Source organism: Camelus ferus, chromosome 6 (assembly GCF_009834535.1).
Source record: "Camelus ferus isolate YT-003-E chromosome 6, BCGSAC_Cfer_1.0, whole genome shotgun sequence".
Lineage (NCBI taxonomy): Eukaryota > Metazoa > Chordata > Mammalia > Artiodactyla > Camelidae > Camelus > Camelus ferus.
In genome coordinates this window covers 94,126,034-94,143,599 of record NC_045701.1, presented here as the reverse complement: position 1 = coordinate 94,143,599, position 17,566 = coordinate 94,126,034, and the positions used below count along the sequence as shown (strand labels likewise).

The window sequence follows — 17,566 nt, the reverse complement described above, 5'->3', positions numbered from 1 at the left end:
AAAAAAAAAAATCACCTACTAGAGGCCCTAATTAGAAGGAAGCTTCTCACCACCTCTGCAAAAGGCAGCCTTTTAAGTTTAAGCCTGGAGACTGAGCAGAAATTAGACTGTGGCTCAGCCTAGAACCCAGAGAGCAATTATATTATTCCAAGCACACTTAGATGACGGAAGTCTGGAACCAGAAGCTATATGCAGGTGTGACTACGTTGTCCAGACGCATGCACATGACTGAAGAATAAGGGATAAAGAATGTGATAATTTTCCAATATAATGAGGATACAGGAATAAAGCAACATTCTGCTGATGGGACTAAAACATTGGAGTCCCCACCGTGGAAAATTGCAACTTTCATACAAGGTTTAGGAAGCACCCAAAATAACACCAGCCATTTCAATAGTAGGTGTGTCTCTAGGTGAAATTAAAGCTCACGTTCACTGGAAACACTGTGTGCAGGTGCTCGTGGGGCCTTCACACATGCTGTAAAGTGGAAACAAGGGCTAAACCCAGAGCTCACTGCAGGGCCGTGTGCTGATGGCGTCTGAGGTACAATTAAGCCCCGCATTGAAGCCCTTGTCATGGATCCAAGAAAACAGAGTCACTCATTCATTACTGGAAAATACGGGTCCTCCATGTTTCCTCAGATGTCAGCAGTTTCCTGCCCCAGGATTATGTCTTATGTGTGTCCGAGACAGTACCTTGGACAGAGGAGGGTTTGGATGCAGATACGATAGAAAAATGTGGGTCTCTGCATGTATGTGCATGTGCACCTGAGTGTGCATGTGTGTGTGCGTGTCCCTGCACACAGACGGGAGCCCTGGTTACGTGTGTGATGAGGGATTTATGGACTTCCATCATCCTTCTGAATTTGGACACTATCAGCTAATTTTCTTTATGAAAGTCACCCAATTCTATAAAGAAATCTCTAATAGGATTATTTATTCAAACCAGTGTCTTCCCCATCATCAATGGAAACTCTATCCAGGATTCTGACATTAATTTTCTCAGAAGTGTGTGAACCACGGTGCAGAGCAGCCCTTCTGAGGGTGGTGCTGAGAAGTCAGGATGAAGCCTTGGATTCCGAACCCACATCCTGAGTGTTCCTGGGCCCCTGACAGAACTTCCCTGCGGCTGAGGGCTCAGTGTCAGTTTCATCACCCACCTTCCCCCTAGTCATGATTTCCAACTTCTGACAGCTAAGACCCTCACCTGTATGGCTGAGTCTAGACCAGAATCCTTCAGGTGCTGCAGGTCTGTGGTCAGAGGACAGCACAGCTGGGTGGGGAGTGGTTCTGGTGCAAGAAGCAGTTTGAAATGATGAGCCTGAATCCGGGTGGGAATGGCCCTCAGTCTTCACACCTGGCAGTTCACACTCTGAAGTTTAATACCTGGGATTTTGCAATTGATCCAAGAGTTCCAGTTGAACTTCTCCCAGCTCTCATGCCACCTGGAGATGTCAAACTCAGGTACGGTGAGGCTTGGTCACATTTCTTATGTCGTATAACCTTTCTATCCCACTATGTGTAGACTTCAATGTGCAACACTGAGGTGAGATTTATAGCACATTGTGTAGTTTGTAACTTGCATAAAAATAAAATTACAAAGTATATAATAAGTATTCATTACAGCCCAATCACTAGTAAAGACATTTTCTTGAATGTTATTATTGATAGAAATGCATTGAAATGCAGAGACGGTTGAAAATAATACTCATGAACTCTGCTTACAGATTACTGGCCAACACAGTAACTGTCAAAATCATAATGATCACAAAACTGAAGGGGGTCTTGTCCAAAAGTTTCTTGATGTTGATTCTGGATCAGTTATGACCAAGAGGAGGAACACAGGTGAAAATGCTGGACAAACTCTCACCTAACATGTGTCCCTGCACAGACCACAATGCGCTACCCGTCTGGGGGCTGCGTACATCACCAACGTGGGAGGAACTCTGGCAGCAATATCACAGAATCCGTGTGCACATGTAAAATATACAGGTTCTATGTGTTTGCCCTGAAAACTCACACAATAAACATGATATTTCCAAAGGCTACGAACACCAGCAAACCACAGACACTCATAGCTGCTCAGGGGCGAGGACAGCAAGGCCCTGACTTCCTATATGGTGAGATAACATGCAAATAGGCCTTCCTCTGAGGATAAAGCCACCTGGCCCTGGCCCTGCAGCACTGGGAGAGGAGCCCCAGCCCGAGATTTTGAGCTGCTTCCGTTCTCTGATCAGGACTGAGCACAGACGACTCACCATGGAGCTGGGGCTGAGCTGGGTGGTCCTGGCTGCTCTTCTACAAGGTAATTCATGGAGAACAAGAGCTACTGAGGATGTGGGTGGTCGTGAGTGAGGGAATCAGAGGATGTGTGAAATTCTCCTGACCAGGATGTCTTTGTGTTTGCAGGTGTCCAGGCTGAGGTGCAGCTGGTGGAGTCTGGGGGAGGCTTGGTGCAGCCTGGGGGGTCTCTGAGACTCTCCTGTGCAGCCTCTGGATTCACATTCAGTAGCTACGACATGAGCTGGGTCCGCCAGGCTCCAGGGAAGGGGCTCGAGTGGGTCTCAGCTATTAATAGTGGTGGTGGTAGCACATACTATGCAGACTCCGTGAAGGGCCGATTCACCATCTCCAGAGACAACGCCAAGAACACGCTGTATCTGCAAATGAACAGCCTGAAAACTGAGGACACGGCCGTGTATTACTGTGCGGCAGACACAGTGAGGGGAAGTCATTGTGAGCCCAGACAAAAACCTCACTCCCTGGGGCACCCACAGCCCCCAGGGGGTGCTCACGACCCACTAAGGGCAGGGCTGAGCCCCAGGAGCAGGTGCAGAGGTGTGGGAGGAGTTTGTAGTTACAATCCTTGGTTTCCTTTTCCCGCCAGTCAACTCTACTACAGACCCTCTGCTGGATTCTAAATTTTCATTGTTGAGGTATGTGTTGCTTTCTGACAATAATATTCATAATCAGGATGTATTTTTACAACTGAAATAAAGCTCCAAACAATGTTAAACTTTAGTGTAATTTTAAAGGTGACTCAGAAATTTTCAAACCTGATGAATACCGTGAGAAGGCACAGGCACTGGGAAAACACGTGCAAACAGTTGCTCACCTTTGTCTCTGCTCCCGGGGCAGGAGGCTGCACACCATCCATCTTTCTGTCAAAGGGCACGCATGGTTTGCAGTGAGCAGGATACACGTCACAGATGCCAGTTCCACACTGCCCAGGACTGCGTGTGCAGGGATCCTCATTGCTCACGGAGTCCGGGGTCTACAGATCACATCTGGGCAAAATTTATTTCCAGCCCAAATTGACAAATGTTGCATTTTCTGAACTCCTGGACATTTACAATTTGGGCAGCACTTTGAATCCCCAACACACTAACAATCCCACCTGAGGTCGATCGGGGTGATGCTCTGCCCTCTTGTTTCAACTCCCATCATGTAAATGAGTCTCCTTCCAGGTCCAGTTAGTGCCATGTTTTTGACACTTTCTGGTATATGTAGAAAATTTTACTGCTTAAATTGGCCCATGTTTTGTCCTGAAGTGCGGTCCAGTGTCCCTGAGCACAAAGTGCTGTGAGCTGACTTAAGGAGAAAGTATTTCGAACAGACAAGCTCCATTGAGGCATGAATTAAACTGATGGGGGCTGTGAGGTTGATAATAAAGTTTAGATATAAATTTAATTTCAATAAAGGAATGCAAATCTCACTTTGGGTATTTGTGGCAGTTTGGGTTACCTGGTTCAGTTTCAAATTCAGATGATAAATGGAGGTTTATGGACAAGAAGGTGGTGATGCTGACCGGGTGGAAAATTACTGTGAGGAGATTTCAAGTTCGGGGGACTCTGGGCAGACTGTCTCCAGAGGATTCGTGGTACAGGAGACCGGGGTGGTTAAATATTCTCTGGGGGATGATAGGTGTAGTGAATTGGATCACATATTGAGGGTGATCAGAGTTCCAGGTGAGGATTCCCACTAACAAGACTCAGCAGGTTTCTTGATAAACCTGGGACTTGCAAAGATGGACACAGAATCCCGCAGGTCCAGAACTAATTGAGGAAAGCATTTCAAGGAACTTCAGTGATGTGTGGTCAAATGGTCAGTGTCAACTTCAGAGTCAGGGTTCTTATCTTCACTGACATGATTCTCTGAGAGCCGAATCTAACTCTGAAGAACATGGAAACCTCTGGTCATTCCTCCTTTTGGTGACACTGCCAACTTTCAGAAGAAGAAAGCAGATGCACAGAGGCGTCATGGATGCACAGACATGGGAGAAAAGTCCATCTGAGGCTCAGTGAGGACGGGGCCCCTGCAGGCAAAGGAGAAAGGCCTCAGAAGAACCCAAACATCTGGGTACCTTGATCTTGGACTTCCGGCCTCCAGATCTGAGAGAAATGCATTTCTGCTGTTTGAGCTGCCCAGTCTGTTATTCTGTAATGGAATCTCTACCCAAGTAATACACAAATGATGAGTCTTTCAGGCATATATGGGAAAGTAAGTGCCGTACTGCAAAGGAAAAATCATCTTTTCTTCACATATGTGCTATGATCATCTCCAAGAGTCACATGAACTTCTACTGAAAAATGGTTTCGGCCTCACAGGAGTGGGTAGAATGATCCTGAACATATTAATGTCCAATATCTATCAGTTTTGGTATAATTTGGAAATAACGATATAAAATGTACTCAAATCGAGAACCAACCAAATCTCAGAGCAGAAAGGAATGCACGTCTTAAAGTCTGTTCATGATTTGCAAGGGGGGGTCTGAGGAACACACTGTAGACACAGGATGAGAGGTGAAGCATTGAGGAACAGATTAAGAAAATAACAGAACATGTGCTGTTGAACTGAGTTCACTAATTTGTAATAAATGCCAACACGGTGGCAGGAAATGTGTAAAACCTTTGGTGTGATGTCCAGGAAAGAGCACAGCTTTTGTTTAACCAGCAGCTGAGAGTCAGAGCAGAGATGCCAAGCAGGTGAGCAGGGAGCAGAGGGGACCGGGGGGCTGGGGGGCACGAGAGGAGGAGTGTGGGAGACGCCCACTCCAGTTGTTAGTAACAGGCGTAACTTCAGGACGTTTTCACATGAAACACTGGGAGGGAAAGTAGGTCCTGCTCTGCTGACGGTCACTCCCCTGCCCTCCGACTCTCCTTGGACTGAACTCCCTGCTCTGGGAGGAGAGCAGCTGTGGTCAGTGAGCAGAAGGTGGGTCCACCATGGATATAAGCCAGCACTGCCTCCCGTGCCCAGAGACAGGGCCTGACCTGACCCTCCATGTTCGTGCGGAAACACGACCCCACGTGCATGAGAACCACACGCAGGGCTCAGGGCCATCACAGCACCTCTGCCACCCAGGGCCGGGGTCTCCTCTTCACTGACGTCATCCTCTGAGGGCCAGAGGCTTAACTGACAAGAACATAAACCCCCCTCTCCACCACACACAGTGCCTCCTGGTGGGTCTGGGTCCATCCTCCTCCAGGGAAAGCCCAGCAGAGCCTGGGGTGCTTGGGTCTGGGTTCTGGACAGCATACACCCTGCCTCTCCAAAAATTCCCCCCCATCTCCAGAGACACATTGAAGGCCATGTGTCCCTACAGCTCATCTCTGGGGTCCCTGAGGACACAGCCGTGTGCTTTTGTCACAGGAAGGAGAGCGAGTGAGGGGACATCAGGGTGAGCCAGACACAACCATCCCTGCAGGGAGGGCTCAGGCCACCAGGGGGCACCCAGGGCCATGAGGAAACCAGAGGACCCGTTTCAGAGCAGGTGCAGAATCAGCCGTGGACGGGTTTCCTCCCAGAGATGGAGGATTCTCCACTGGTTCACCGTCTCTCCTGGAAGCCCACCCATAATTTTTCAGGGAAACTTCCTGATCTGAACTTGGGCCTTTTTCATGGATTCAGGCTTGTGTGTGATTTATTCCTCATCTAACTTAGGAACAGATTCACAGAAATATTTCTCCATGGGACCTTTATTTGATATTTATTCACTAACTACAATTGTAGTTGTCAACTTTACAGATGCTTAATGACACAAATGATTCTTCTGGGCATCCTTGACTCTGCCCTCCACCCTTGATGTATTTCCAGGCATTTCATCCTCAACAGTGTCCCCAGTCCTGTTTCCTGCAGTGCCTTTCCCTAGATTAGAATGAGGAATGTTGTATATTTTGAAATTGATGTCTGTGTGACACTGCAGTCATTTTGTTTCCCAGCGGACATTTAGAAATGTCTGGAGACAGGGTGGCCCATCACATGTGCGGTGGGCTGCAGGTACCCAGTTCCCTAGTGGGCAGATTCACTGCATGTGGCCGTGCATCCCACACTGCACACGGCAGCTCCCACAACAGGAAACTAGACTCAAATGCCAATAATGGTGAAAAACTAAGATAAAATATTTATATGTTGTCAAATTTATATCATTGTTGACATACAGAGTCTACATTTGCTGTGTGTAAATTATTCTCACTTAATGGAAAGGCAGACACCAGACTTTGGTCTTCAGTGCACTCAGAGTCCACATTACACTCCGTTCACACAACGTTCCCGCTCTGTGGGCAGGAGGGCCCCGAGCATAGACATACAAGACAAGGGGGCACCAGACCAGACCCCAGGACTGGGGAGGGGCTCGTGGTTCGCATGGATTATGGGACCTGGATGTCAGAGCTGTCTTTTCTGAGCCTGAGTCTGCAGAAGCCCCGACAGAGCCCAGGCTGGACTGGATTCTTGCAACATTTAAAATTTCCTGCCTTTGTATCTGGAATAACTAAGGATTTTACCTCAGAACAATAATTTGTTACAATATTAATAAATGTTTCACATATGAGACATGTAGCAAATTGTTACTTGTTTTACAACTGTAATAACAGTGCTTGTAATTCTTAAAACCGTATCAGTATATCCAACACACTTGCTCTTGTATCCCTGCCCCACTGTGACCCACCCTGACAGAAATCACTAGACCTTCCCCAGCACACACATCCCCTCCCCCTCAGGAGTCACAGCACCCCTTCACCTCCCCTCACCCCCTGCAGGCTGGTGGGGGCCACCTTCTCTCCTCTGAGCATGGATGTGACCAGGAATATCTGTGGAGGTGGGAGCTAACGTCCATCCCAGGGACCTCCTCGGTAACTTACAAGGAAATCAAAAGGAAATAAGGGAGATAAAAGTCAACATTCTCATGGGAAGTTAGCTTTTTTTGATGTAACACAAATAGACGAGCAGTTGTTTCAATAACAAAAGTGGGCTTACTTTGGACCAGTAAACAGCTTCAGTATGGCGTCTGCAAACCTGATGAGCCACATGCTCGTCTTCAGTAAAAGGAGATGCCTCCTTCATCAAGGGGGGAAGGGCCTGAGAGAGCCCTAGGGAACCAGAGCCCGTGCATTTCTCTTGGCAGAGTCCTGCCCAGGAAAGACGGGGAAGCCTTGCTTCCCCCAGCTGGGCTCTGAGGCCATCAAACGGCATGAGAGCTCCCCTCTGCTCACCCAATTTTACTAAACTGAGGATTTCTTTATATTTTGCCTTTTGCCATTTGATCAAGGTTGAGAACTTTCTCTGAAAACATCACTGATGAAGACTTAGGATTTCTGGGTTTTTTCACGTTTTTGTCTGTCAGCGCCAGGAAGGAACTCCTCTGGGTGAAACGTCTCATGTCAGATGGAAAGTGCTCCTATTGAGGCCACATTCCAGCAACATGGAGCAGTGAGAGGGAGAGCGCGCAGGCTCTCTCACCATAAGTCCCTGTGTTATCAAGACCGGAGGCTGGAGATCACCTCACATGTTATATTCTCATCAGAGACTCGGCAGGCAATTGTCCAATAGGTCTGGCACAGATGCCTTGGGAAGCTGTCTCAGCTGATGTTGCCCTCAATTCTGAGAGTCTCCACAGTCGGGTCGCCAGATGAGCAGGAATGTTCAGGGCCCAGCTGCCTTCTTAGGTGTGTCACGTGGACCCAAGTTCTCACTCTCGGGAGACTGGTGGCACAAGGGCTGGTGAGCAGCACCTGCTGGAGACCTTTCCGCTGAGGTTGAGGAGTTCTTCTGGAAGTGTCTTTCCCAGTAGATAAGCTATCCAGGTTGCAAGTTGTGACGCTTGCATCTCTGTCTCCTGAGAAGTACTGTGAAAACACGGCTTCTGAGGAGAATCTTGGAGACGATCAGGAGGCGGAAAGTGGTCCATCAGTGTTCAGCAATCATGAGGAACTTCAGTGGTGAAGCGGGGGAGCCGAGAGGCTCCAGTACAGGTTTTGCTGTTGAGCTCATGCTGAGGTCGGGCCGTATGAACAAAAGTTGGACGCAGGTCTTGGCAGTGTCCAGGTAGCTGGGAGAGTCTCACATTTAGCCCATAGATCAGGGTGTTGATCAACCAAGACCCAGTGGAGCCCATCTGCGTGGAAGTACATCTGGCTGTAAATGGAGCCCTGGTTCTCATGTCAGGTATCCTAAACATTGAGTCTGCATTTGGGTAAACTGCAATTTTCCTCAAGAAAACGATTGCCCCTTTAAGAATAAAAACTGTAGCAAGTGGTAGATGTCTTCCTTCAAGGAGGATTGAGAAGGAGATAAAGGAAACACATTATCCACAAACTAGAACTTCCAAAAGATGTTACATCATCCAGACCAGCCTCCAGACTTACCCAGAATTAGAGGGGCTCTCAATATGGGAAGGAAAAGCTGGGCTGGTCTAACAAGATAACTCACACGGTTAAGTATTGGAATACTGATCTGAGTTCTGCTAGACTAACTTGTAAATCTAAGTTTATCAGCATTGGTTTGCTGTTTATGTTTTTTGCTAGCCAGCTGGATTTTCAAAGATACATATGTGGCTTTGGAATGTTTGTTTGCTGCCTCCCTGCTCCGCTTTTGTGATGATAATGCTGCTAAAGCTGTTCCATGCCTATTGGCCAAATACCCCAAGCTTGTACTTTACCCTATAAAACCTCATGTGCACATCTTGAAGGTGCTCAGATTTTCGGAGCAGAAGCCCCTCTGAGCCCGCAGGCGTAATACATCTGAGTACTCCAACCCTCCATGTGGTGCTTGTTTCTTGACTGGCCTCTCATTCCCGTTACATTTCTGGAGGCCCCAGCGAGATAAAACCACACCGGCCCCTTGAGCCGCTGGACTGGTGGCTCTGGCTGACCGGGGGATGGAATTCCAGCAGCGAATGAGGTGGCGCCGCCCGACGATATTCCGGGTTCTCCTTCGTGATGGCAACTCGGCCCCTTGGGTGGCTGAGCTACAACCAGATCCAGACTCCATGGAGGGACGGATAGACTCACCAGGTGGCCGTCCGGACAAGGTAGGAACCCCCGGGAGGTATCAGGTCCTGTCCCACTGAACAGAAGAGGAAGCTGACCCCCTCCTACAGGCTCTCTGTCTGATGGTATTTCAGATGGGAAATCAGGTCAGGTATCAGGTCCTGTCCCAGTGGACAGAAGAGGAGGCGGATCCCCTCCTACAGGAAACAGGATATTGGTATTGGTGGGAGGAATGATATTAACCTCTCTGTGTGTCTGCGGGAGTGAATGAGCAGCCTGTGAAGCATGCGATCAGGCTCGAGTTGGTAGCTCCACGGCATTCTGCTACGGAGTTTGAGTGAGTCCCAACCTGCGGTTCCGTTCTGACCTCATACGTCTCAGGGCGGTATCGGTCCCTCAGGGTCCCGATCGGAGTCAGCAGCTTATACTGACCCGCCAAAGCTAAGAGGCACCTTCGTCCCTGCTAGGGGAGTGGCCAGGCGGACGCTATGAAAACCCTCCCTTGTCTTGTCTGTGACACCGGCACAGGGTGGCCACACTGGGAGGGAAAAGGACATAGACAGCCAATGGGTCAACACCCCTGTGCCCTCGGAGGCTAGGATGCTATTTCTTTGAGAAAGTCTCCTACCTGATTCTGTCACAGAACACCCGAGACTTAGTGTTCCCCTACTGAACTGACCCAAGTAGTGCCCCTTTTGCCTAGCCCCAGACCCCCAGGACTCGCGTTTAGAAGATGAATTCCTTCTGGACTGGGCTCACCCGGCCTTGGAGGTCCCTTTTCTAGTCCATTTGTTTTACCATCTGCCATCAGTCCCATGCCCCTGATAATTTAGTTCAGGATATAGAGAGGATTTAATGAAGAAAGTCCCTGGAACTGCTTGAGGCCTTGAGCTCCAGAGGCATCAGCTGTGACTGGAACCCAGAGTCCCTGACCAAGTTAACCTTAAAACAACTCATAGACCCAGCAAGAGAGCAGTCTCTCTGGGAAATCCGGTGTTTTGAGGAGTGAAGAAAGAAAAGATATAAAGGCTACCTTCCCAAACATCTAAAAAAATGGGAGGCTCTAAGTTTAAACCCACCACTCTAGACTGCATGATTAAGAATTTCAAAAAGGGGTTCTCAGGAGACTATGGAATTCGAGTGATCCTCGGCAGGCTCTGCACTTTGTGTGAGCTTGATTTGCTGGCCTTTGGAGACGGGTGGCCCTCAGGAGGAACTCTGGACCTAGCAACAGTGTGAGCAGTCTATCAAATAATCATTGGAACCCCAGGCCACCCAGATCAATTCCCTTACATTGACTCCTGGCTGAATATCACCCAGACTCTACCCCCATGGATTCGGTTCTGCTCAAATGGACCTGGACAATGCAAGATATTAGTAGAACAGCCAGTCCAGGCCAAAATGACAGACAGAAAAAAGCCTATTTTCAAGGGAGACGCAGAAGACAGATATGCCTACCCCCTCTGTATGCCCCCGGGGCACCAACACCTCCCGTCGGAGGACCCAGAAGCAGAGCCCAGCCCCCAGCCTGAGCCATAGGCAGGAGACTCCGCTCAGCACAAGCCGGGAGGCCAGCACCACTGGCCCTCCAAATGCTGCTGCGGGAGACACAAGGGCCACAGCAAGTTGGGGAAGACGGGACTGTTCAGCCTGGGCACCCTGTACTCTACTGCAAACCCTTTAGCACCACAGACCTTCTCAATTGGTGCCATGATACAACTTCCTACTCCGAAAAGCTGCAGGCTATGAGTGACCTCGTAGAGTCTATCTTCCATTCTCACTGGCCCACCTGGAAAGATGTCCGCCAGCTGCTTCTGACTCTGTTCAATACAGAGGAGAGGAGACGCATTCTCCCTGAAGCACAAAAATGGCTGCAGGGCTGAGCCCCTGAAGACACAATGGATGTTGAGGGGTGGGCCATGACACCAGGCCAGATTGGGACTTTAACACCCAACAAGAAAGAGAAGCACTGCGTGAGCACCAGGAGGCCATCCTACAAGGGCTAAGAGCAGGAGCCAAGAAGCCAACTAACATGTCTAAAACGACCACAGTGACCCAGAGGCCAGAGGGAACCCCCACTGACTTCTATGAGAGACTATGTGAAGCATTCCGAGTCTACATTCCTCTTGATCCTGAGGCCCAAGAAAACCAGTGGATGGTCAACGCTGCCTTCATAACCCAATCATACCCAGATATACGCCATAAACCCCCAAAACTGGATGGATTCACCGAGATGAATGCTACACAGCTGCTGGAAGTTGCAAACAAAGTTTTTGTAAACCGAGAACGGGAAGCCCAACGAGAAGCAGACCAGCGAATGAAGCAGAAAGCCACATTCCTTGCAGCAGCCCTGAGGAAAACAAGCTTCAGCCAGAATCCTGCACCACCCCGGAAGAGGGGACCCCAACCATGGATGCCCCTGGGCCAAGACCAGTGTGCATACTGCCGGGAGACAGGACACTGGAAGAACGAGTGCCCAAACAGAAAGGATGGAAAGAGAGCACCCCCAAAAGGCCTACTTATCAGCTGGAGCCACGAGCCAGTAGTCACATCGGACTGGTTGGGGTCAACTCAGAATAGGAGAGACAGGCCCCCTGCCCCTGGGCCCCCGGGAGCCCAAGGTCAAGATGTTTATAGGGGGCCAACCAATGACTTTTATGGTAGACACAGGAGCAGAGTATTCTGTGGTGACCCAAACTGTAGCCCCCCCGACCAAGAAAAAGACAACTATTATAGGGGCTACTGGGGACTCAACTGCCTGCCATTTCTGCCAACCACGATCCTGTCAAGTAGGGGGCCATCTAGTGACACATGCCTTTATTCACTGTAAGGGACCATATTTAGTGGTATTAACTACCCCTACAGCTGTTAAAGTTGCAGGAATCATCCCTTGGATCCACCACTCCAGGGTTAAGAGAGCAACTTCACCTCAGACAGAGGGTCCCTGGGAAATTGAGTGTGTCCCAGGAGACCTGCTCAAGATCAAGAGGGACCAGAAAAGGATCGACAAGCCCTGCTCTAGCCACACCTGGAAGCTGGCTAGCCAATGCACGGCTGAAGCTTGAGGATCGACGAGCCCTGCTCTAGCCACTCCCAGAGGCTGGCTAGTCAACGCATGGCCGAAGCCTGAGGAAAGCTCAACACAGCTGTTAAATGTATTTCTTTTGTGCTCCCTTGCCTCTTTCCTTGTTTGCTATACTAGTCTGCGTACTAGCAGTGGGGATATCTAGCGCCGCCCCACCTGACTGGAACATAGGCCATAGAATCCTGGTAGCTATTTTATACCTTGGTATAATTAGTGCCATCACTGCAGCATCATGTCTAAGATAATCATAAGGCTGATGCTACTGACGCTAATGCCCTCACTCCCCTTGGCTGTACAATGCACCTGCATGGAACCGGGTGAAAAATGGTCCATGTACCAACTTGTATTTTTAGCTTACAGATGAATTCAGCCATGATCTTCAATGAATAGCAGAAACCCTGGGAACTCTGCAAAATCAGATTGACTCTCTGGCTGAGGTGGTCTTACAAAACAGGATGGGTCTGGACCTACTCAAGGCCAAAGAGGGGGGACTATGCCTCTTCCTAAATGAAGAGTACTGTTTTATGCCAATCAATCAGGAATTGTTACAGGTATAGTTCAAGAGCTACAAGACCGAGTAGAAGAGAGAAAACATATTTTAGATAAGAGCCCATGGACAGGCCCCTGAGGCTGGACCTCCTGGCTGGCACCGTTCATAGGTCCCTTGCTCCTGATTTTTGCAGTTCTGCTAATTGGGCCCCGTGTACTAAACTTCCTGACCCGCTTTGTCAGTGAGTGGATAGAGGCTATAAAACTTCAGATGTTAGCTTCCAATTATGAGCCCCTGCAACAGATAAGTGGTGATGCTTACACCAACTAGGGTTGTGAAAGCATCAAGAGGGGGGAATGTGAAGGAAAAGCTGGGCTGGTCTAACAAGATGATTCACAGGTCTAGGAATGTGAAGGAGAGGCTGGGCTGGGCTAACAAGATAACTCACAAGTCTAAGTATTGGAATACTGATCTGAGTTCTGCTAGACTAACTTGTAAATCTAAGTTTATCAGTGTTGGTTTGCTGTTTATGTTTTTTTGCTAGCCAGCTGGAATTTCAAAGATACATATTTGGCTTTGGAATGTTTGCTTGCTGCCTCCCTGCCTCCACTTTTGTGATGATAATGCTGCTAAAGCTGTTCCATGCCTATTGGCCAAATACCCCAAGCTTGTACTTTACCCTGTAAAACCTCATGTGCACATCTTGAAGGTGCTCAGAGTTTCGGAGCAGAAGCCCCTCTGAGCCCGCAGGCGTAATATATCTGAGTACTCCAACCCTCCGTGTGGTGCTTGTTTCTTGACTGGCCTGTCATATTCGTAACAAACGAGTTCCTGGAACAGTAATGACCCAGTAAGTTTAATTCTCCCCATTGAAGGCAAAAAGGGACTGGCCAGCTTTAGCAACTGGAATAATAAAGAATGCAGTTCACTAATCAATTATAGTAAAGAATTCAGGAACACGGGGTGGCTGTTAGTGTTGTGTGAGGGTTCGTGACAACACAGTGCTGCTGTGTTTACTGTGCAGTTTCCTGCCCCTAGGGGCTGACACGGCTCCACTCCCAGCCCTGAGGTTGTCTCCTCAGGAAACCGAGGAACCACAGGTACAAGTTCAAGGAGTGATGAGGCATTGAGCCTTGCACCATTCTCTTTTGGGCTCTATGGCTTGAAGGATTTCTTTACTTGTAGGAGATTGATTAATCCTAGGTAGATGTTTATGGAATATATTTGAACCCTGAAGGAAGGTGCACTGTGAATTTTGCAAATACCAGCGTGAGGCTTCGAAAACATGGAAGGTGATAGCTGATTCGATGGGAGAAAAAAATCAATTCTTCCAGAACTTGCGTTAGTACCATCAGAGACAGAACGAATAAAAATGCTTTCATTTCATTTAATTTAATGTATTCTATCAAGTTCTAGAATTACTTCTCTCTTTGGAGATACAGTAATTCTACCATAATATTTCACTGAACAGTCTTAACCGTAAAATGGACAAAGGTGGAGAAATGAATGCATAAACTGTGTGCATCTCTCGAAGGGCCTAAATATAAGGGGAGGCTCAGGGCACAGACGTGTCGAGGCTCGTCACAGGTCCCCACTGTGGGAACTGCTCTACTTCCCTGAGCCTGGGCTGCTCTCAGTCGTTCAGCTGAGCAGGGAGAGTGCGGCTCCATGACCGTTAGGACGGAAGGAAGCTCATCATCAACCTGGAGAAACTTCTGTTAAGAGAAGGGACTGGGGAGACTCCATGTCTTTCCTCAGAGCCACTGGGGACTAGGAGGATGATGGGAGGGCTGCTCAGAGGGCTGACAGTGCCTGAAGCGCATGCATTTATAAGAGTCTCTTTTTCAAAGTCCTGGATCTTGACAATAAAAGCAGAACCAGGAGGGAATTGGGTTTTTCTGGGGCCTTCATTCGCTGTAAATGCAGTTTAGGAATCTTAGCATGTGTCCTTCTAGGTGTCTCACCTACACTGTGACAGAGGTGGTTTGCCACATTAAGAAAATAAGAGGTGGACACGGTTTCCCATTCCATCCTGCACCTCTTCCCTACAGTTGACATGTCCTGTGTCAGCTTATTTGTAAACTAGGTTTAAAAGCGGCCCAGGAAGAATAAACATATGAAGCAAAACAGCAGTTTTCTTCTAAAATTATTTGCAGTTGATTGAAATAAACATGAACATATTCAACAGATTTTCATGGGAAACCTGAATTTTTATTCCAAATAAAAGAGTTGAGAATGTCTCAGGAATTGCCCAATGAATTTGCCTAGTTGCTGCTAGAGAATTTCTATATAACAAGTTAGTGGACTCTCCTCCTGGCTGAAATTCTAAACACCTTTTAGGATTCTCCCAGCAAGCGGTTTACAAAAGTGCTAGGCATGACACAACAATACCTGCAGGAACAGGACGATGTAAGTCAGAGAAGCCGTGCTGAACAGTCTGAGGGGCCACATTAAATTTCTCCGTGAGCAACGTTGGTTTGGAAAATCTTTGACTACAGTTCAGGTTTAGTCCCGAGGAAAAAAAAAAAAAAAAGAAATGAGGAGATGGCCCTCTGGGTCCTCATAAGGATGAAGATTAAGATAACAAGACCTGACAAGTTGGAGGAATGAATATGGGGAGAATTTCAGAGGAAGCGGGAAGTTGGCTGAGACACTGACTGTGGAAGACCTGAGGGAACAGAGGAGGTGCAGGAGTAAGAGGAGAGGGAGGAATTGGTGCTGGAGGGAAGCCTGAGACACACAGGCCAGGGAAGGGGAGCCCGAGGCTTCAGAGGCCCAGTTTTCTTCCCTTAGTCCCTGTTTGCCTCAGTTAATCGTATGACCATAGTTTACAACAGAAGATGTAAGGCTCCCAGGCATAATTCAAAGGTGCATAATAATGAGGGAAGTCGGCATTCCATGCAGACTTGGAGATTTTATGTATTTGTCTGACTTGATTTCAAGAAAAGCAAGTTTGAGGACTCCAGCAACTCTTCATAACAGCCGATGAGACATACGTTTAATGGAAGCATGATTGCCTCTGGCCAGGTCTGTCCATTTCACTACAAATTTGCATAAGGCAGCTCCCTGTTTTTGACACAAACTCAGCTGGGGTTCCTACTGCTGAAGTGACCTCAAAACAGTTATATATTGGGACCCCATTTCTCAAAAGGTTTTCTGGAGAGAAAAGGAATCATTTCCAAGCAGCATAAAGGGTCAAACTGCTCAAATAGCACAAATAGCCAGCAAGCCCAACACCAGTCAGGTCTAAGGGATCAGTCTGGTTCTAAAGGAGCCAGGCTGAAGGATGCTCAGCACAGGCCCAGTAGATCAGCCCCTATTCCCAAGGAGTGGGAGGAAGACCGGCCACTTACAGCTGGAACAACCTGATTTTAAACACAGTCTGAATGCCAATTAAGTACTTGCTTACAGTACAAGGTCTTACCTACGAAGGACACACCTTACAATAGTTCTCAGACAAAGCCTGCAGAGCTTCCTACTGCACAGATGTGGAAGCTGGGCTCCAGGAGAATGACTTAGACTCAAACTCCAGGGTGGTGGAGAAACAAAGGGCGCAGCCATGGGACCATTGTGGGTCCCACACATGTTTGCTCCGCAGCCCCACAGTCATACGGGGTCTTCTCTGATTCCATAAGGGACATGAAAATGTTGACCTGAAACAAAGAGATGGCCAGTTATTTCTCCAGCAAAAAGGAATGTTTCAATCTGGTATCAACAACGATTTGCCTTCAGGGCCTGGAATCACATTGAGCCACCGGCAAGTTCCTAGCATACACGGGGATAAGAACTATTTTGCAGACGGGAATGGGTGTTGGAGGAGGGGCTGTAGTGAAAAAGGCACCCAGAGTTCCTCACTGACTGAGCTGTGACCACCCCTCACTGCCTAAGTCTTTGCCAGGAGGGAACAGGGCGTCTTTCTTCTTCACACAGCTGGACTCTGCTATCCTTTAGGACATGAGAGCCCACCGTGCTGTCACCAAACTCTATTTAACTGAGGTTTCTGTGAATTCATTATTAGTGTTATTTTTCCCAGTTTGTGAGATTGGGTCAGTTTTTTTGCAGAAGCCAGGCTGCCCCAGTCAGACACTGCTGGGTTAATGGGTTAATTTTCATGGTGAAATAAAAGTGAATTATGTGGGTGGCAAAACAAAAAAAAAAAAAAAAGAATTCACATATAGAGACACTCATTGGAAGGAAACTCCACACCAGATCTGGATTATGCAGGTTTTTATATTTAAGCCTGGAGATGGAGCAGCAAACAGACTGTGGCTTATCTGAGACTCCAGAGAGCAATTGCGTTGTTCCCAGCATGCTCAGATGTTCTGAACAAGGAGCTACATGCAGGTGAGACTGTGTTATCTGGACCCCTCCCCATGACTGAAGAATAACAGATAAAGGATGTGATAATTTTGTAACATACAGAGGTACAAGAGTAAAGCAAAATTCTGCTGATAGGACTGAAAAATTGGAGCCCCACCATGGAAAACTGCCACTTTCTTACATCTTTTAGGACCAACTCACCATTAAACCAGGCATTTACATAGTCAGTATATCTTTAGGTGAAATTAAAGCTCACATTCACTGAAAACACTGTGTGCAGGTGCTCGTGGGGCCTTCACACATGCTGTAAAGTGGAAACAAGGACTAAACACAGAGCTCAGTGCAGGGCCATGTGCTGATGGCGTCTGAGGTACTGTTAAGTCCAGCATTGCAGCCCCTGTCG

The 17,566-nt window shown here is 48.0% G+C and overlaps 1 gene segment (V, D, J or C); it reads left to right on the top strand.

The window, feature by feature from the left end:
* The first annotated feature begins 2,142 nt into the window (after positions 1 to 2,142).
* On the top strand, positions 2,143 to 15,570 carry LOC102505689. The segment is given in 3 exon segments: positions 2,143 to 2,304; positions 2,409 to 2,705; positions 15,535 to 15,570. Coding segments are annotated over 3 exon segments (345 nt in total).
* The last annotated feature ends 1,996 nt before the right edge of the window (positions 15,571 to 17,566 follow it).